Source organism: Prorops nasuta, unplaced genomic scaffold, assembly GCF_024137725.1.
Source record: "Prorops nasuta isolate Cenicafe-Biocafe unplaced genomic scaffold, Cenicafe_Pnas_1.2 PNAS00006, whole genome shotgun sequence".
NCBI classification, from domain to species: domain Eukaryota; kingdom Metazoa; phylum Arthropoda; class Insecta; order Hymenoptera; family Bethylidae; genus Prorops; species Prorops nasuta.
The window spans coordinates 1,591,109-1,611,727 of NW_027116803.1; the positions used below are offsets into that span (position 1 = coordinate 1,591,109).

The 20,619-nt window shown below is 31.5% G+C and overlaps 4 protein-coding genes across 8 annotated transcripts in view; 2 read left to right on the forward strand and 2 right to left on the reverse strand.

Moving 5' to 3' along the window:
- Window positions 1-3,748, forward strand: part of kairos — a 29,485-nt gene extending 25,737 nt beyond the window's left edge. For both annotated transcript variants that reach the window (XM_066728093.1, XM_066728094.1), the window contains one exon: window positions 823-3,748. In XM_066728093.1, the coding sequence (XP_066584190.1) occupies window positions 823-1,038 (216 nt within the window). In that variant the 3' untranslated portion in view covers window positions 1,039-3,748. The remainder of the gene's footprint in view (window positions 1-822) is intronic.
- A 139-nt stretch (window positions 3,749-3,887) lies between these two features.
- LOC136774042 (peptidyl-prolyl cis-trans isomerase-like) lies at window positions 3,888-7,272 on the reverse strand. The gene is made up of 3 exons (XM_066728095.1): window positions 6,860-7,272; window positions 5,985-6,338; window positions 3,888-5,901 (listed from the first exon to the last, which is right to left on the reverse strand). The coding sequence occupies exons 1-3, from the start codon at window positions 7,061-7,063 to the stop codon at window positions 5,830-5,832; spliced, it is 630 nt and encodes a 209-aa protein (XP_066584192.1). The 5' UTR covers window positions 7,064-7,272; the 3' UTR covers window positions 3,888-5,829.
- Window positions 7,273-7,834: 562 nt separating this feature from the next.
- Window positions 7,835-15,398, forward strand: LOC136774725 (cell division cycle and apoptosis regulator protein 1-like). Of its 3 annotated transcripts, XM_066729165.1 has the most exons (15): window positions 7,844-7,972; window positions 8,121-8,224; window positions 8,307-8,434; window positions 8,536-8,807; window positions 9,200-9,481; window positions 9,550-9,816; window positions 9,897-10,122; window positions 10,202-10,479; window positions 11,210-11,468; window positions 12,422-12,487; window positions 12,569-12,769; window positions 12,851-13,357; window positions 13,420-13,783; window positions 13,894-14,231; window positions 14,308-15,398. In XM_066729165.1, exons 3-15 carry the CDS (start codon window positions 8,336-8,338, stop codon window positions 14,593-14,595), a joined length of 3,447 nt encoding a protein of 1,148 aa, XP_066585262.1. In that variant the 5' UTR covers window positions 7,844-7,972; window positions 8,121-8,224; window positions 8,307-8,335; the 3' UTR covers window positions 14,596-15,398. The 3 variants fall into 3 exon arrangements, with proteins under 3 accessions (XP_066585260.1, XP_066585261.1, XP_066585262.1); XM_066729163.1 differs by lacking the exon at window positions 8,121-8,224 and having other exon boundaries at window positions 7,835-7,972; XM_066729164.1 differs by lacking the exon at window positions 8,121-8,224 and having other exon boundaries at window positions 7,835-7,972; window positions 9,553-9,816.
- On the reverse strand, window positions 15,399-20,411 carry Elp1 (elongator complex protein 1). Of its 2 annotated transcripts, XM_066729162.1 has the most exons (10): window positions 19,873-19,982; window positions 19,609-19,787; window positions 19,105-19,533; window positions 18,537-19,040; window positions 18,252-18,469; window positions 16,692-18,188; window positions 16,434-16,627; window positions 16,108-16,354; window positions 15,702-16,039; window positions 15,399-15,528 (listed from the first exon to the last, which is right to left on the reverse strand). In XM_066729162.1, the coding sequence occupies exons 2-10, from the start codon at window positions 19,699-19,701 to the stop codon at window positions 15,461-15,463; spliced, it is 3,588 nt and encodes a 1,195-aa protein (XP_066585259.1). In that variant the 5' UTR covers window positions 19,702-19,787; window positions 19,873-19,982; the 3' UTR covers window positions 15,399-15,460. The 2 variants fall into 2 exon arrangements, with proteins under 2 accessions (XP_066585259.1, XP_066585258.1); XM_066729161.1 differs by having other exon boundaries at window positions 19,609-20,411.
- Window positions 20,412-20,619: the final 208 nt, after the last annotated feature.

Below are 20,619 nucleotides of genomic sequence, written 5' to 3' on the forward strand. Positions count from 1 at the left end.
CTGTTTCTCAATTATGTCATATCGTCTTTTGAGCATTTTGTCCCGTTCGGTATACTCTTCCTCAATTATATCTGGTCATCTCGAATCTTCATCGTCGAGCCCCCAATCGCGCTGAGCTTCTTTCATTCCTCTCCGACGATACTCCTCCTTATTTTCTATCGCTTCATTCGACCAGATTTTCTCTCTTTAATTGGCCAAAATTCCACTCTTTCCATTCTAGCTCTCTTTCTCTTTCCTTCTGACTGTAATTTCAATATATCATATAAATATATATATATATAGATATATCTCTCTAACATTTCAATGCTCCATGCCTTTCAATGACAAAGCTGAAAATATTCAACTCGTCCCATCAACTTTCATCCGCTTTAACACGCTTCTCATTTAAATTATGCCTCAGCTATAGTATAGTACTTACTGCAAAGTGTGTGATTAATTTTCTGCGCTTATAGTGCTATATATAGTGTACTATATACTCTATATACTTGCTTTAACTCTTTTGGAATGGAATGGAATACATTATACATACATATACTTTTGCATTGGATGTGTCCTGTAGATCCTACACACGACTCGCACTCTATTTTATACAATATTACGTATTATAATAGATATAATCACAGTGTTGTTGAAAATAATGCTCCTCGTACAAGAAGTTTATAAGTACACGAAAGGTGTAATGGGGTAGAGCAACAAAATTGATTTTTGAAACATATAAGGACTACATTTGATCCGTTGTTATAAAAATGGAGCTACAGACAAAAAAGACAGTTTAGGATAAAATTTGTTGGTCGTTGCTAAGATTGACGAATAAATTTACAGGTGCTGGGCAGCGCAATTGAGAAAATTCTAACAGCCCAGATAGGAAATGACTCGGATCCTGGAAGCTCCTCTTCCGGTAAGCCAGCGGTGTCTCCGAATAAGTCAAAGACGGCTAAACTAGCCAATTGGTTCTCCGGTGGCAATAACAAACAAGACCAAAACGAGCCCTGCGAACCTTCGATCTGCTCTTCGCTAAAAGATCTTTTTGTCAAGTAGTAGAATAAACCTAACGTTTTAACGGTAATTCTTATACGTGGACTGATATGAATTGTCTTGATCATTCCTACAATTTGCAAAACACTGACGTAAACATGCGTTATTTTTTTTTTTTTTTTTGATACTTTAAACTTGTTTATTATTTTCCACCATTCTAATAACGGATTGAATAGAATGGAATTTTCCGTCGAATTAATGCAAATTGTATTGTCTATGCTGTAACAGATTTATTTTGGTAATTGTATATGTATATGTATATAGTATATATATATATATATATATATACTATATAATGTATAGTAGAATTCATATCAGCCCGCTGCAATTGTTAAATTTAAAACCATTTATCGTTGGTTTGGAGCTAGTATGAAAAGTACTGATGACTGACAATCCTTGATTAACGATACAACCGCTTTAATATTTGTCTGAATTACATTTTAATTTTTATTTAACTCTTATATTAAGTAAAATTGCCGATCAATGCAATCAATAACGCACACACGCGTACAAACAGTTTTTTCTCATTTTCTCTCACTATTGATTTTAACATTCAATTTGCTTTCTTCGACGCTTAATGTAGATTTGAAAATATGTATATTTTGTGCCTGAGGCAATCTGTAAATGAGATGAATAAGGAAAGCAAATCACTGGTTAATGGTGTTTAGCCATACAAAGATATATTAATTGTTGTATAAAAATTGACAAGCTTTCATCGCACGTTCTCATAATATTCAATTCTAAAAGAACCTCTGTATATTTATAAAAGTATAATTACTGAGAAAAAAAATTCACCTATGTTAAACTTTGAAAGATAAATCAGCGCAATAATTAAAATTATTCCGTTGTTTTATTGTAAATGTATTCCGGAAGAAGAAAATGAACTACAATAATGATATATACTATAATATATTTAATTATTCACCTTTGCGGGTCAAAGGTTCAAATAACGTTAATAATTATTATCTATACATCCATAGATAAGTGTAACCAATATAAAATTGTCATATACTTTTATTAAGATAAACTGATGTGACTTATTGTATATCAATAAATATTGATATGCGATAATATTATTCTATCAATATTACTGCAACCAGAATATATTATGTTCGATGACTTTTCTAATTTCTCAAGCGTTCTGAATTATTTTCATCATTTTCAAACACCGATTCTGAAATTCATTGCGATATTATGTTGAGAAACTCGAAGTTGGAGGATGGTATCTTTCCATTGAAGAACCGTCTAACACAATTTTATTAATAAACAGAGCATGACCATAATAGCCGAAGAGAAAAATGTTTTGTTATTACACAATTATTTTAACTGATAACTCCTGGGAGCTTAAGAAAAAATAATCTCCTTGAAAAATGAAGCTTTTCATCAAGATAATTTTAGAATCTTCGGGGCTCTAAATCATAAATAATAGCATCGATAGTTTAAAAATTTTATTGCCACTAAACTTTTGATGTCAAACTCGGAATCACTTGACATTATTTTATTAACTTTTCTTTGATTATCTTTTCTTACAGCTAACCCACCTTCCCTTGAATTTTTCCAATAACATATTATATATACTATAGAGACAATAATATTATTGTATATCAATCACTATTTATTAATAAATAAGAAAACACTTGTCATGGGCTGTTCTACTGAAAACGTCAGTGTCAAGCCTTACCTAAACTCTGAAAGAAAATGTCTAGTTCCGAGAATATACTATGGAAATAAGTGTATTATGTGGAATATATATATATATATATATATATATATATATTTAATATTATTACGGCCCCAGTTTAATCGGCCTTATTGTTTTGTATATCACTAAATGGACGTGCTATACATAACAACGATAATAACACCTCCAATTTGGTATTTTTCCACCAATCCAACTACGAAATTCTACATGTCATTCTTATTAAAAATGTTGTAGTATATTCATCTATTACATTCATTCTGTTTTTTTTTCTGTATACGGTAATTGAAAGTTATCTAATTGTAAATATAGTCATTAAGTACAACATTATTGCAATTGGATAAAAATAAAACTCATTTACTTTAATTTTCTCATGGACTCCTAATTCAAATTTGAAATATAATATAATGAATGTATAGACAATCTTAGATGAATCTGTAGATTATCATATAATAATGAATTCGAATATGTTGTTAATTAACAATATGTATAACTGAAGATAAATTTTAGAAACGGTTTATTTCGTCATATACACAATAATTGTATATTACATGTTAAAAAAATATATATAACTTCAATCAAAACGATTTATTTCTTATAACATTACAGTAGGATAAAAGATTATAATTCATTTCAATCATGCCACGAATTACTCATAATCACGTAATTTGCATCTTTAGAAAAGAAGTGTTGATATAAATGAAATGTATGTGGGGTAAATTGAAATTATTTTTATGACGCATGTGTACAGAGTCCACCTGTTAAAACGTCCCAGAGCACAGATGAAGTAAAACATGTATCTTCGCGCGTGACTATAAACTATAAAGGAGATATTAAAATTTTGCACAGAGCCTTTTCGAAAATAAGCCTTACTATTTACATTCAAAAAGATACTAACAAAATTTTTGATAACTCTAAGAGACTCAGCACAATAAAAATATAAGGAACAAAACGTTAAGTATAAGGATATCATTGGGTGAAATTGATTACTATACTACATATTCGACTAATGATTCTTTTCTATTTCTTATGTATTTCATTTTGCAGAATACTTGATAGTTACACAAGTACATGTTTTTTGCATTTATGCTCTAGCGTTTTAACAGGCGGACCATGTATTAAAAAATGGAAAAATTAAATAATAACACAAGTATTTCTGAAAACAATTTTATTCAATAGAAATTGGAACTATTTTTACTAAAAAGCTACAATCTTCAATAGAGATACATTATTTTAGTGAAACTCATTATCAGGCATTGCCTGCATTATTTTCTTTATAGTTCAAAATGTTCCACCTTTTAGTTTAATAACTGTAAATATAAAAATCATAAAGCACTTTAAAAAAATCCATCATTATAGAATTTATTGTGAAGTATTAATTATATAGGAAATAAGTATCTCATTCAATAAGGAGTTTATCTAATGGATTGTCATTAATATATAGTATTTTTAAACTAATTCACTCTATTTTATGTGCGTTTCTATAAACTGTAAAAGATAAACGTTCCTTCGGAAGTTTAAGGATCACACATCATTGAAATATTATGTGCTTATAAAAATACAATCAATCTATTATTGAATAGCTTCAATGAAATACAGTCTCGGCAACCATAAAGTAATCATAGAGTAATACAAGTTTTTTTTTACTGTTTTCTACATTTAAGATCAAAGGACAAACATTGGACCAATTAATAATTGTTACAATGCAGGCAATTTCTTGGTTATTTTTGTAACATATTTACTGGATCCGTGATTAATTGTAGCTACCCTGAAAATTTTTAAATGAGAATTTTTACTCTGTTATTCATAAACAAAACTTGGAATCAAGCTCAGCTTGACACCTATAAAATATATAACATAAACCATAAATTTTATGTATCTCAGGCTTCGATTTACACTTAAATTCTCTTCATGAATATCTCACTAATCCCAGGACAAACCATCCGATTAAAGTTAAATTGCAGTTAAAGTGGTATAGTACATGTGACGGGAACTACATCACTTTAGCTATAGTTAAACTTTAACATGAGATTTTATTTTACAAACTAATTCTGTAACTCTTATCGGCAAATATCGGTATGTGTAATGATAAATGTATATCTGTATGTATCATTCTCAATATCGATAAGGACCGAAATCATACATACAGATGTACATTTATCATTACGCGTACCTTTATTTGCCGTTAAGTATTACAGAATTGGCCTGCTGGTCCTAATGTCTGCATTTATAGTCGTCACTCAAGCCTCAAATACTGTAGTATATCACGTATACTATAGATTTCAAGGTTTTCTTTACTTCGGGGTACGTTTTTAAATGCAACCCAAGAAAATATACAATGTTTTGTTCTCTCAGCCTAAATTCAAAAGTTATCGACGGGATTCCTTACCAACATTATAGAGCAAAAACGCGCGTTAACAATACAACGTTATTTGACATCCAATTTCAAATTCACTATAAAATTTTGGTGATGCCGTGAAATATTCTTTCTAATAAATTAGTCTGTGATTTCGGAATAGAAAAAAACACTAAAAAAACTTTTTATAAGAACAACTATTTTTAAAGAAATTTACTTTTCCGAAAATATGAATATATTACTAAAAGCAGTAGCTCGCGAGATCACTAAAATCCTAAAAAGAGGTTGAAATTGGACGTTAAATAACGCCGTATCACTGATACGCATTTTTGTTCTACAATGTCGGTATGAGAGATCCCGTTAAGGTTAAAAAATTATGTTTCAGAGCTTCCTATTGACCAAGAAATCTGTCTCTTGACAAATAAAATACCTCGAATCAAATAATCTTTAATCCTTCATAAGCTATCAATAAAAGACTAGACCACAAAATTTCATAAATATTCTGTTCTCAAAACTGCCCTCCCTTTTTAGATTTTTCAGACTGGCCACAATTAACCTCGTACCCTGTCTTATATATATATATATATATATATATATATATACACATATATATATATGTCCAGATAGAAAGTAAAGCAAAGTCTTTCTATGAGAAAGGAGATGGACTTAAATGAGCATTATGATAATGGGTGTAAGGGCAAAATAAAAATGCAATTATTATAATAGCTAAAAAGATGATCTACAACTGTCCGCAATCTGCTATTATGATTTTTTTAGATGTTTTGCCACTCTGACTACCCATTGCTTCCAGCTGAAAAACAATAAGTTCATTATATTAATATATATAAGAAATTAAAAACCTTCCATCAAGACAAATAGAAAAATAATACAAACTCGTTTAACAACATCCATGCCATCTACAACTTTTCCAAAAACAACATGTTTGCCATCTAGCCAACTAGTTTTGGCACATGTAATGAAAAATTGGCTGCCATTTGTGTTCGCTCCAGCATTTGCCATAGAAAGGATACCAGAATCTGTATGTTTCAGATCAAAATTTTCATCTGCAAACTTTGTTCCATAAATTGATTTTCCTCCAGTGCCATTGTGATTGGTAAAGTCTCCGCCTTGGCACATAAAACTTGGAATCACTCTGTGGAAGCTGCTCCCTTTATATCCAAAGCCTTTTTCACCTGTACAGAGGGCTCTGAAATTCTCAGCTGTGTCTGGAACCACATCACTCCTAAGCTGAAATGAATTAAATTAGATAGTTTTGCAATGGTCAATAATGTTAAAAATTTATTCAAAACTCTAAAAGTAAAAACACAATAAAATAGACCATTTTATTATTTCTAAAAATGAGTAAAAGCACAAAAGATAAGAATAAGTGCCTTAATCATCATACCAACACAATAGATGATAGGTTTCAATTACAAAGTATATAGAGTAAATTGACAGGCTGGTACAACATGTAATAAATTTTAATTTGATAAGAAAGAGTGCACGATACAAATGATTCAATGGAAAATTACAATAGAATAATAGAGCTATAGAAAGTTCATATTATAACGCAAATTCCGACCATAACTCCAGAGATACAGATGTGGATGTAATTGTTTATATGTGGTCTTATTTACAATGCATAATGACTTTGAAGTTTTTAGAAGACCGGCTTATGATATAAAGCAAGATGGCCAATTATACCGGAAATATCAATAGCTAATACTGTAAGTGCCGAGAGATGAAAATTATAAAGACTTTCTTGTTACCTCCATGACGATCCGGCCAACAGGCTTGTCGTCAGCTTTCATGTCGAAAAAAACGCGTGGCAAGCTCATTTTTTTAGGAGCAGTAGCAAAAGCTCGTGTCAACGATGCAAACGACGATGGACTCTTGCGGGCGGTGGCTCCCAAGTGGCTCAAATGGCTGAAGGTCGAATCAATTGACAACCGGCAGATCGATGCCAACGCCATTTCCTATTTTATATATTTTATCTAGGATCTGACTTTACCGAAGAAATCTTTCGTTATCCAAGTTTCCATCAATTGACAAGTGATTCTATGATGACTAAAGGATCTTTTGTTAAAAATATTATCCCTAATAAAACTTTCTCGCCGATACAGATTTAACAAGTCCAAAACGTGCTTTCCTTCTATCGTCTTTGACCAATCGGCATAGCGCATCTCCACCATTGTGTTGACCAATATAAAATTTGATTATGTAACATTCCGAGGAAATGACGTATTATCATACAGTATTTAACAGTGGATAATGTAACTTTTATTTTAATCCAGTTAACTATATTTTCCTCAATTGTTAGTTAATTACTATTCATGCCCAATAGCTAAAGCCGAACTTTTTTTTTACGTCTTTTACCTATACATTTAAAAATTAAAAGTGTTTGACATTAAGTGTCTGTTGTATAATTATTCCAATCGAAACTCAATTCTTATAAGAAAATAATGTAATTTTCTCTAATGATGAAAGCGTAAAAAAGTTGATAATATTAAAAGTTGCCAAATTATAATAATGGTATTTTTTAATTCCAACGTAAACTCTGTCACCATATATTACTTTAAATTATCTTTTTGTATATATTATTTATTGCTCTCGAATTTAAAGTTCGATTAACTCAAATTATGGAACGTACGTGAATCAAATGATCATTTAATCTCATTTCCGTTCCATTTTTTCAATTTACAGAACTTACTTGACTAGGTTAGTAAAGTCTAAAAATATGGCGCCCGAGTGAAGGACGCTCAAATTTCATAAGGACGTAATAGATTGATATAATTGATAAAGAAACGTGTCAGCAGTCACAAAAATGAGTAATCTTTCGCCTTTCGGTGGTGGAAAAAATCCACCATGGGTTCGAAATGCAGGTAATGCCATATTTTAAATGCCATTAGTACAATGATAATATTGTCGTTCCCGTGCGCAAGGTGACCATGTTGCCAAATTGCTATTAAAATTTTTTCCAATTTAAGTGTTAATAGAAAAATGACTGCATTATATTATTGATTTTGGTAGCTCTATGTTGAAAATACAATTGAAACATGCTTTCTTCATAAATTTTCTAAACATTCGCATCAATGGGGATGTATTCAATACCAATACAAGTAAACAGTGATAGAGTGAGCTGTTTCTTTTAAAAAAAGTTTATGTATATAATAAATTTTTACTTACAATTATATTTAATAATTTAATTCGGAATAGGTCAGAGCATACAGAACATTCAACAGCAAATGTTAGGTCAAGCAATGGGGAGTATTGGTGGTCAACCTATGGTGCAATATCAACAGCAAACTCAACAAGTATATCAACAAAGCTTAGGCTTACAGCAGGTCAGTATTATTTATTAATTAATTTTTCAGATCTAGATTATTTTAGTAACTGTGTGAGTTTTACTATAATTTAATTTTTTTATTCTGATTTTTAATACTAGCCTAATATTACAATGGCTTCAATGGCAACGCTAGGCTCCAATTTGCCATCAGGTATAGCGGGACAGCTATACCCTCAAGTTGCAACAGTTTCTTATCCAACTCCTAGAGCTTTAAATACCAATGCTTTTCAACCATCTGTTGCCGGAGTTCCTCAACAAGTACAACAAAATGTACCTGCATCATCTACAAAACAAAGAGTTTTTACAGGCACAGTTACCAAAGTACATGATAATTTTGGATTTGTAGATGAAGATGTTTTTTTTCAAACTAGGTATGTATAGAGTTTATTATTAATAATTATCATTACTTGAATATCTTTACATTCAAAGGGTTCAAAATAAATCTTGTTACATAAAAATTATATGGCTTAAAGAGGACTGATATATAAAATAATAATTTTCTTGAAATGGGTTCTCTAAATGAGAATTTTTATATTTACTTGTTTATTTTTGTGACTGATCTTGTTATGCTTATGATAATAATCTATCAGAAGGCTTCACTTAAAAACAATTTTTATATTTTTTCATATAATTTTCATTCCATACAGGATTTATTCTAATCCCTCTGAATGCTAAGATGTCCGAGTGACAATAGCTATTAGACATCCTGTGTCTTAGTGAGATAATAGTGCTCTTATAATACTTGTATTTATTTATTTTAAAGTGCATGTGTAAAAGGATCCAACCCAGTAGTGGGTGATCGTGTACTTGTTGAAGCATCATACAATCCATCTATGCCATTCAAGTGGAATGCAACTAGAATACAGGTTCTTCCTATGGGAAATAATAGTAATAACACAAATGCTCAACAAAGCAATCAACCGAGCCGTCAGCCACAACAACAGCAGCAACAGCAGCAGCAACAGCAACAACAACAGCAACAACAATCTAATAGATCTGGAACGTATAATGCTGTTCCCCCACCTTCAGATAACTCCAATAGCAGGTGATTTAAAGTTTCATTTATAAGAAGTAGATATTATTTGATAGTTTTTATCATATATATGCTTTTAGTAGGTTTACAAGCAATACCACAAATACGAGTACTGTTAGCAATCGTAATAAAATGGGAAGAGTTAGAGAAAGATCACCCAGAGACAGAAGAAACGAGGAGGAAGAAATTGAAAGAAAACGACGTCGTGAAGAGAGAATCAGGGAACGTGAAAAGAAAGAAGAACGTAGTCCTTCTAGAACAAGAAGAAGCAAGTCTCCTAGACCTCGTCGTAGAACTAGAATAGTACCTCGTTATATGGTACAAATACCGAAAATAGCGCTAGATTTGTATGTAAAATTTTCAGTACTGTAATTATCATAGACTAATTGATTTTATAGTCAATTTCGTTAATTTATTTATGTTTTAGGCCGGAAGCAGATGTATTAGAAATAAGAAGACGATATCAAAATATGTACATTCCTAGCGACTTCTTTTCTACTAACTTCAGATGGGTAGATGCTTTTCCACCACATATGCCATTTACTCTGAATAAACCGTGCTCATTTCATGTTATGCATAAGGATGTTGACACGTGCCTAGAAAATACAGCTGTACTAGAACCGTCCGATGCAGATTATCTTTTTTCTGCCAAAGTAATTTTGACTATTTGCATTTGTTTAGTGGATTGAAATAATTTGAATATTATTATTGAACAATCAAAATCATATGCAGGTAATGTTGATATCTATGCCAGCAATGGAAGAGCTTTACAAACGGTGTTGCGGTGTCTCAGAGGATAGAGATCCAGATCGCGATTATGTTCATCCAACAAGACTGATCAATTTCTTAGTGGGATTACGAGGTAAAAATGAAACAATGGCCATCGGTGGTCCATGGAGTTCTTCCTTGGATGGTCCGAACCCTGAAAAAGATCCATCGGTTCTAATTAAAACTGCCGTGAGGACCTGCAAGGCACTTACCGGAATTGATCTATCCAGCTGTACTCAATGGTATGATTTCCTATTTATTTCTTATCAAATTCATAAACTTAGCATTTAACACCATGAGAATAATTTTTTCATAGAGTCTTGATCTTTAATAAGTATTTGCAAATTAAAAAACATACTTATACATACATATAAAATATTGATATCTGTGTTCATATAATTTTGCAAGTACTTTGATTTTTAAGATTGTATATATGTCAGTATATAAACAATTCACTCTTAGTCAGAAAGAGTCGTATGAAATTAAAAAATACGCGTTAGTGAAACGCACTGTTTGTGTGATCAACAGAAGGTAGCTGCTAATAAAAGATTTCAAGTAAAAAAATATTACCATGCTGAAAAATGTCAAGGTAGAGGGAAATAGATAGTGAAAGAAGGAGATTAGAAAGGAGTACAGGTATGTATTGATTGTATGCACGATTGAAAGATAGCCAGGAGAATCGCTGCACTGGATCCAGTCTCAAGCACCACTACGAAATACGAGCGCAGTATCGAGCAAAGCAACACACACACGCGCACACATCCACACACTTTTTTCAAGAATTTATTAATGCGATAAGCTCGGGTGTACTTTTTCGAATGTTACTGTACGTGACTTTGTATGCGGTATGCGGGTTTAGACGAGAGAGCAATACGATGATGGGATGAAAGCGAACACTTAGCATTAAGGCAAAGAAGCTAAGCGACTTTAACCTGAGTTGACGTTTGGGTATTGTTTTTCGTTGCGGCACAGGTACCGCTTCCTGGAACTCTACTACAGACGTGCAGAAACGACCCACAAGTCGGGCAGAGTGGTGCCCAGTCGCGTTGAAACCGTCATACTATTTCTCCCAGATGTTTGGAGCTGTGTACCTACCAGATTGGAATGGGACGGGCTGCAACTCAACTATAAGAAACAACTGGAGCGAAAATTGCTGCGTGCTGCCTCTAACCCCGACGCTGATTCGGATGCTGCCAATGACGCTGATGAGGCTGCCGTCGCTGATCAAAAGGCACTGCCAACATCATCCCATATTATATTTTTACCTTTAATACATTATATATCTTATATATAATCTTATATAATCGTGCAGCTGTTTTTAGCCGTTACTAAACTGAATTTTTAGTAGGCTGTACTTTACCCATCGATCTATCAACTAATTCGTCGCTGCATTCTTATTATACAGATATTTTATTTTAAAGAAATCCTTCCCCCCCCCCCTTCTTTCCTTTTTGTGTCAACACTTGTAATTTAAGGTCATCGCATGTTATATTTTGCCTAGGTATCCGTTGCTGTTAAACGAGTCTGCTAACATCCTTTTAACTTAGTAAGAAATTTATTTAACAGTATGCTTGATACAATATAAATAGAGCACTAGGATTACTTGTTTCTGTTTATGTTTAATTATTAGTACCTTTGGAGAGGTTTCTTACGCGATTAGTCATTATTTAAAATTAATACAGAATGGAAAATGGTCCACTCTCTAGTAGGGAGTAAAAATTGTGTAGCAATTATTATAAATCTTTCCAAGATGATCGATGGGTAATGTATTGCATGTGCTCCCCTAGCACTGGCAGTCTCAAGCGAGCAAGCCTAGCTCGGAGAAGAGCAGCTGAGCCATTCCTTTTCCTGATAAACCTTTACCATCGATAAATCAGTCAAAAATTTCATGTAGTCAACGTGGTGATACGCATTATAAATATTATCCATATAACCTAACAATCACACAGACATCAGAGCCAGGACACTAAGAGAATTCTAGCAGTTTCTTGAGTCGTATGTGGGGTTCAACGTGAATGCAGAAAATGTTTTGATGTGAGAGAGTGATGATCGAACAATGCGTGGCGAAAGATTTAAGAGGGAATGGTTTAAGTTTGGTTATAGGGGCTGCTTCCGTTTCGTAGTTTCCTTTTTTTATATCAAAATTACTACTTCAGTTAAATAATGTCAATTCTCTTCTTTCAGGATGACACTGTTCCAGAGAAAAAGGATCCTAGTCATTACTCAGAGCTAGATCCAAAATCCATGAATGTAAGCTGTTCAATTCTATATTTGTTTGTCCAAAACATGTAATCTAATCTCTTGTGCTAATTTTTCACGTATCTCCATTAGGTGAGCGATCTACGACAAGAGTTAGCTGCCAGAAATCTTAGCCCTAAAGGTCTGAAGTCACAGCTATTAGCTCGCTTGATAAAAGCTATGAAAACTGAGCAAGCTAAGGAAGAAGGACGTCAGGATGATACAGAGGAAAATGAAAAAGACCCATCTCCACCACCTAAAGAAGACTCAAAAGATGATAAAAAATCTAAAGACGTAAGAAATATTAATGTTTCAATTTTTTTATTATTAGTTTAATTAATTGATTATATTATTTTAATTGATTTTTATCTGCAGCACGACGAAGATAAAAGAAAACTTTATGAGCGTGAGCGTACATTATTGGAGAAGCGATATACTTTACCGGAATCAACTCACATCATTGTTCATCCATCCAAAACAGCAAAAAGTGGCAAATTTGACTGCACTGTAATGTCTTTAAGCGTTTTATTAGATTATAGACTAGAAGATACAAAAGAGCATTCATTCGAAGTATCATTATTCGCTGAGCTTTTTAATGAAATGTTAATGCGAGATTTTGGGTTCCGTATATATCGATCGTTATCTAGTCTTCCTGAGAAACCAAAGGAAAAGGATGATGATAAGAAGAAAGATAAAAGAGAAGATAAAAAAGATGACAAAAAGAGAGAGGATGACAGAAAATGTAGTAAAAAAGAGGACAAAAAGGACGATAAAAAGAGAGAAGGCAGTAAGGATAAAAAGGATGATGTTAAAGTTAAGCTAGATGACAAAGAAAAAGATAAAAATGAAGACGAAGATGATGATGAAGATGATGAATCAGAAGTAAGTATAAATTTTCAGATGTACAATACGTATGTTGTTTATATAATAAAAATATTATTCAGGACGAAGATTCGGTGAAAGATGGCAAAAGGAATAAGGATAAGGATGGGAAGAAAAGGAAAAATAAATTGTACACCCACGACCCGTATTTGTTACTATCTTTTGTTTATTTTGATCAAACACATTGCGGATACATATTTGACAAGGATATTGAAGAGCTCATATATACCCTAGGATTAAATTTATCTCGAGCTCAAGTTCGTAAATTGGTACAAAAGGTAGTGACTAGAGATTCCTTACACTATCGTAAGCTTACAGATCGATCAAAAGATGAAGATAGCAAGGAAGATAAAAAGGATGATGGTGACAAAAGCGATTGCGGTAAAAGTGATTGTGACGAAGAAACGTTGCGCTCACTTGCCCTCGGTAATTATAACTCTATAATGCAAAATATTTTTCGTAATGAAACTTGTTTTAAACAGTCTCTAACTATAAACATCATTAAACATAAATGTGATTTTTCATTTACTGCATAGGGAATAAAAAATTATTGCCAATTTTTGTCGGGAGCGGGCCCCCTTCGAAGCGAGCACGAAGAGAAGACAGTGGAGAAGATACAGAAGAATCTGTTCCTGAAGGTTTTGTTATATATAAAGGTTCATTATTAGATGTTCAGAAACTAGTCAGTCAACTAAAGAGGTCAGAAAAAGCTCGTTTGGACACAGAAGATCGCATGATGGAGCTTCAACACGAATTAACAACTGTTAATGATAAATCGTCAAAACAAGCCAACAGTATAAAAGATCTCAGTGAAGATTTGAAAATATACAAAGATAAACTAAGGAATACTGACGAGAAACTGAAGAAAGTTTCGGTACATAGATACCAAACAATGATTTACTATTATTTGAATTTCCCACCACTTTTACTAATATATTTTCTTATTTTAGACTGATTGCCATATGTATTTAACTACGGTAAAAAATATGTATCATATAGCATCAAAAGTGATACAAAGTGATAATAAACGAGTAGAAGTAGTAGAAATTCAAGATGAAAAAGTCGGAGCAGAAATAAATGGTTCAGAAATAGAAAATAAATATAAAAGTGATACGAGATGGAGTGACAACAAAATTACCGTTAAGAAAGAGCCTGTCGAATTAGACAAAGATAAGAAAACGGACAATAAAGTTTTCGTTAAAAAGGAAACTGTTGAACCAGAAAAGGAAAAGAAGTAAGCATTAAAGTAATTTCTATTTATTCCAGAAAGCGCAAGCACGCTCGAGATAATATTGTACTCTAGTAAAGATACAACTGTATTTGCATTGGATTGAGTTCTCACCAAATGGTAATACTCTTTTCAATAAAAAAATGTTTTTCTAAAAGATTATATTCTGAAACTTAATAATCGCCTGAAACAATCCAATATTAAGTAACAGATGCTAATTAATTGATTAATTTGCATTATTATTCTAAAGTATATGTTCACATTGAACACATTACTTGGTGATAAATTAATCTTTTAAAACTTCTTATGTTTTATATATAGAAGAACCATGTATATCCTATCAATTGTTTTGCATAATCTTTCACTCAAAGAGTATCATGATGTTGCATAATAACCTTGGTGTTTGCTAATAATTTTATGGAAATATCATATTATTAAATTTTAATTTAAACTTGATAGCATTGTATTGTAATGTTGTCATAAAACAATTCATTCAGTCAGTGTACACGCACAATTGTTATGCTATCAAAATGTGAATTCTAGTATTGTTAACACTACAGTTTTGTATGCAGCAAAGTTGATAAACAAGAAGATATATAGTGCCAATATATCCTGGATGACTATATAAAAATCTTCAAGAAGTCTTTTAGGTTAAATAAATCAGAAACTATTGTATAAGAAAACATTTTCATTGGTGTAAGCAAGATACGATTTTTGGAACCTAAAACTCTGTGAAGTACAAAAGGTGATTGTACGATAATTTTCTTAAACAAACAAATTTGAGAAGCACAATAAAAAATAAAATACGACGAATTCTTTAAAAGTTATTAATTCCTTTTATTTAAAAATTATAATACGTTTTCTAATATTTTATATTAAAAAATATCTAAAGTCCAAGTTTTTGATCTGGGATTCATCTTAGGAGGATATAATAAATGTGGTTCTGAAATGAATCAAAATTGAGATTAAATTTTATGCAATACTCTGGACACATTCGTGGAGTACACTGTTAGTACTATTATCAACGCTATTACACATCGAAAATTGTCTGTAAAGTATGCACAGCAGCGTTAATAGTGTCTCCGTAAATTTGCTCTGTTAAAGAGTTAAACTTACCAATTAATTTCTTTCGTATACTTTCATCCGTCTCCATTTCAAAAGATGTACTTTCTGTAGAATTTAGTAAAATAGACTGATTCCATATTTCAGATTTACTATTTTCAATGATTTCTAAAAATTGTACCATGGAAATTTGTAATTTGTTTACGAGATCATCTTTATCAAAAGTACATAACATATCGGTTAAAGCTTTAAACTCATCCATTTGTGTGTATGTGGACGTTATAATGTCGTGTAAAGCGTGTATTAAGGCTAAATCTTCGAACACCCCACCTTTCTTTAAACTAATTGCTTTCTTTTCTAGTTTTGAACGACTTTTACTCAATCTACTCATTCTAAAAGAAATAAAACTTTAGTTTTTTAAGGTTCATTTCGTAAATTTAAGCATATAATATTTAAACACCTCGAAGCTGACGATATTCTTGATTTGGCACTTGACGAAGAACCAACAATACTTGTTGTATCACTTAGAAGGTCGTTAAGTTCGTTATTAGGCTCATCACAATCAACCATTTCTTCTTTTTTTTTAATCATCTCTACTCTGACAATGCTGAGTCTACTCTTATGTTTTTCAAAAGTTTCTCTATCCTTCTGTAATTGTCCAAGAATATAATTTGCTTGGTCTATCACGCTCGGAAAAATTAATGTTTCTAAAATTCATAAAAAATTATGTGATTGCTTATTAATTTTTTGTTTGTTTCTTTAATAATAATCACTGAATAAACAAACCTAGTAAATCCGAACGATTTTTAAAATACGCTATCCTGATGGCATTTTTCCAATATTTTCCAAAACATAAAGAAGCAATTGCGGCTTCCGGATCATCTAAATAATTTAAGAATATATCTGAGGCTTCTAAATATCTTCTATCATTTTTCAATTTTTCCGCAAGCTTTTTGTATAGAGCCTCTAATTCCTTTGAACTAAAAATTGTTTATATTTTTTTCTTAAAAATACTTTTTACTAATTTAATAATAAGTCTCATACCTTAAGTTTAATGTTCGTGCTATAATGACAGCATCCTGCCAACAACCACCCAATATGTAAGAATTCATGGAGTTCAGAAATTCATTGCTTCTTTGGAACATAATACCTGCCTCTTGATATTTGTGGTTTTTTAACAAATATTCCCCATAAGCACTAGCAATATTCTTATATTCATTACTATCTTTTTCAAATAAATTTAAACCGTTTCTATAAAGATTTCGATCACAAATTAAGGTCAAACATTTGTCAAATTTATTAGGATCTTTTGCTATATGCTCCAAAGCATTTTCATAGCGTTTAAGATAAATATCAATACTATATTTCATATAGACTTCATCCATTTTTTTTAGTTCGTTTAAAAAAGGTAGATATTCTTTAGGATCTTTCTGTGATTTGGAAGCAACAAACATTGTTAGATCCAAATCATACATACCTAGTGATATGTCAAATAAAACATTAACATCTACTAAATACAATAGGTATTTTAACGCTTCATTAGATGAAATGCATTCTAATTTTTCTTTGGTTTCTTCCATGTATTTTAATTGCTTTACTTTCGCTAGAGCTGCTTCTAATCCTTTCACTTTTTGACCTTTGACCAAACTAATTAGAATGGGCTGGATCCATTTATTAGGTTCTTGAGATTCTTCCATAATTTTTCGCATTGTCGAACACACTTTTTCTATTTTATCTATGCTTAAATTTGTTGTTTTTTCAGCTGATTCTGGAGATGAATAACTGCTGGCATAAATCGTTGTTGTGATATCTTCATTTTGAAGTTCCGATAAGAACAAACTTAACCAATTAGGATTATTTACACTTTCAATAAATTGAACTGCATTTCTTATGAACAAATTTGGATTATGGTCATATATTAAATTTAAGTTAATCCGTTGTTTTTTCATTAAATCGAATGCCTCCAAATAATCGCAATTATTCAAATACATACCAATTATATGTAATGATAAAGCTCTTGGCTGTATTGTTTCCAAATTTCCTCTTGGCATTTGCAAAATTACTTTGGAGTCATAAGGTAAGACTGCCACTAAATATGAACCTCTTTCTACTCGTCTTAAATTTAAATCTGTAGAAAATTTTTGTAGTTTCACATTCTCCCAAGGCTTAACTGTTAAGTCTTGCTGCATTAATTTTTTAAAAGCTTCTTTTTTTAAAGGAACACATATGAGTGTATGTTGCAAAGTTGTTACAAGAAGAAACTCATTATGTACTCTGAAACTTGAGATATTATTTGCTACCTCTTTACCGTTAACTGTTAAACGATTTTTGTACGATAGTGCAATTATAACATCTTCACTGTCAATTACAGTTACTTCAGTATGAAACGTAAATGGTTGTAAGTCGAACTCCAGATGAGGTGCATTATTCTCGTCCGTAATAAAGTATTTTTCGATAGAATTATTTACTGCTACATAAATTATATCTGTATTGGAAGAGGGAAGTATTTGATGAATCGGGCCCATTACTGGATACGCTCGTCTAAAAATTACATTAATTTAAACATTAAAATTTGTAATAATAAATTAAAATTATATAACGTACGTTTTAACAATGCGACAATTATCTTCATTAAGAATTCCCTCTATGTTCAACACACACAACAGATTATGATTTTCTGTTACTACTGCACAAAGTAAAACATTTTTCTTTAGCCAATATAAATGGTGTATATAACAAGGCTCATTTTCAAACATAGAACTTTGTAAACTCCAATCAATATCACAAATTTGTATGCATTTATAATTGATGTGTTGGGTATTCTGTAGATCAAGAAGCTATTAATTGTTATGGTTCATATATTATTGCTTGTTATACTCATATACTTACATTCAAAGATTGAAAAAATGCTAACTTATTATCACAGAAAAGGCAACAAAATAAATCTTTATTTATATTATTTATATCTTCATTATTGATGTTAGGTGCAAATGCAATCGCATTGATTGGTTTCTTTGCATTGACTGTTATTTCAGACATTGGTGGAGGAACTATGCCACCTTTTAAATTTGTAAGTAACAATTGATTACCATCAATGACAGCAATTATAGCTCTATCCTCTTTTCTCATTCCTTTACTCCTGTTCACACACCAATGAAATGAAAACTTTAATATTTCTTTTGCTGTCAATAAGACTAATTCCTTTTCAGAGACAGCATCTTCATTCCATGACATATATAATAATGGATTATCTTCTGAAAATATAAACGTTTGCTTAAGATACCAGTGATAATTTCTTTCAATCCACAGTTGCAGATATGTAGTATTGTTTTTATTTTTCTTATACCAAACTGCTAAAATTTCTGATTCAGTAGACCAAAGTAAATCTTTTACCTACAAAAAAATTTTAATATTTAAATTTTTATCATATTTATATGATTGAAAAAGAAAGGCCTACCAAAACTTCTCCGGTTTCAAAAGGAAGGGCAAATTCTCTGTGCTTTAAGCCATTCTTTTCAAATAGGGCTATTACATGCTTGTTTATTAATCTTTGTGAAACAGCAATTAAATCTCCATTAGGCTTCCATGAAATAGGCTCTTCTAAACCACTAGCTAACTCACTTGTATATTCTACAATTCCTTCTCTATTAAAAATTTTAAACAATCTTATTTGATTTTCAGGGTGTAAAAAACTAACAGCAAATGATGAACCATCTGCTCTCCATGTGATTCTTGGCAGCCCATCATCTGTTTCATTTTTAGTTATTTGTTCAGATTGAATTAACGCTGCAGTTTTTCCTATTGATCCATGAAATTGAGTTTCTTTTTTTCCCCAACCAACTGTTACAAATTGTTTTTGGCCAAAATCAGAGGAATACAAGTTTACCTACAAAATACAATTATTGTATAGATATTCACAAAGTACAAAAAAGAGTAAAAATTAACAAAACTAAGAACCAACCTCAGATACTATTTCAAATGTTGATAACATAACAATTATAGTACCTTCTACTGTAACAAATACAAATAACTCATGATCAGGACTGATTTTCATACACAATAGGCCATGTTGTATTTGAGCCACGATAGCAGACTCAGCTCCAAGACGTGGCTCTACTTCTATAACATTTCCTAATGCACCTGCACAATATAATTTCTGTGTTAAACTGCAATATTCCATTCCTACAATCTCTTCAAGTACTTCGTTTGATAGATCAATAGATACGATTTCTAATTGGTGATCAAAAGGTAAAAGATAAATCTCTTTTCCCAGTAGCAAATATAAAAAATTAGCATTGGAATCTGTGTCACATTTTACATCAGTTTTATATTCAGACAACAAAGTTTTCAAATAATCAGATGAACACCGTTTTAGCCACTGTATTGCTAAGTTCCTCATGGTATAAATAAATGTTATTACTACTAATATTAATATTCGATAGTTTTGCTTTGCAATTCTTTACACTTTGCATGTGGCATAGGTTAGAATTATGAACAGTCAATGTAGTTATTGGTTAGGATGACTAGAGCAGGGCAAAACAGGTTATACTTCAAATTTAAATAGATTACATGAATTAAGATAATCTACCGATGAAAGAAAATTGTTAAAGGCGCCATCTACTATTTTTACTGTTTTCATTTATTATTGATAAAATACAAGAAATATATTATTATAAAGCCTAAAAATATATTTAATGAAATATAATACAAAACTAATATAATTAAAAACAATTTAAATTGAGATTGATCAAAAGCGGTATTTAAACGCAGGGATACGGAGCAGGGGTAGGACACTCAGCTACCCCCACCCTTTCTTATCTGTCCCTCAGAGCTCGAAGGCAATCTTTAGCCAACCTAAGAATTTAACTAATATTAAGGCTGATAATTGGCAGCACTTCATAGGTGGCGTGATAGTATATCTTTAAAATTGGTTACAGAGTAAAGTGCGTTTTGCTTACTATAGTTTGTTCGA

Bases quoted from the DNA above. Each gene is read 5' to 3' on its own strand.
- LOC136774042 (XM_066728095.1), bottom strand. From the start codon at position 7,063: ATGGCGTTGGCATCGATCTGCCGGTTGTCAATTGATTCGACCTTCAGC. The intron at 6,339-6,859 runs GTAACAAGAAAG...AATTCATTTCAG, and splicing joins TTGGCCGGATCGTCATGGAG to CTTAGGAGTGATGTGGTTCC. The intron at 5,902-5,984 runs GTTTGTATTATT...ATTGTTTTTCAG, and splicing joins GCATGGATGTTGTTAAACGA to CTGGAAGCAATGGGTAGTCA.
- LOC136774725 (XM_066729163.1), top strand. From the start codon at position 7,915: ATGAGTAATCTTTCGCCTTTCGGTGGTGGAAAAAATCCACCATGGGTT. The intron at 9,817-9,896 runs GTATGTAAAATT...TTTATGTTTTAG, and splicing joins CCGAAAATAGCGCTAGATTT to GCCGGAAGCAGATGTATTAG. The intron at 10,480-11,209 runs GTATGATTTCCT...GTTGCGGCACAG, and splicing joins CTATCCAGCTGTACTCAATG to GTACCGCTTCCTGGAACTCT.
- Elp1 (XM_066729161.1), bottom strand. From the start codon at position 20,046: ATGAGGAACTTAGCAATACAGTGGCTAAAACGGTGTTCATCTGATTAT. The intron at 16,040-16,107 runs GTGTTTAAATAT...TATTTCTTTTAG, and splicing joins AGAATATCGTCAGCTTCGAG to AATGAGTAGATTGAGTAAAA. The intron at 15,529-15,701 runs GTAAGTTTAACT...GATTCATTTCAG, and splicing joins TATACGAAAGAAATTAATTG to AACCACATTTATTATATCCT.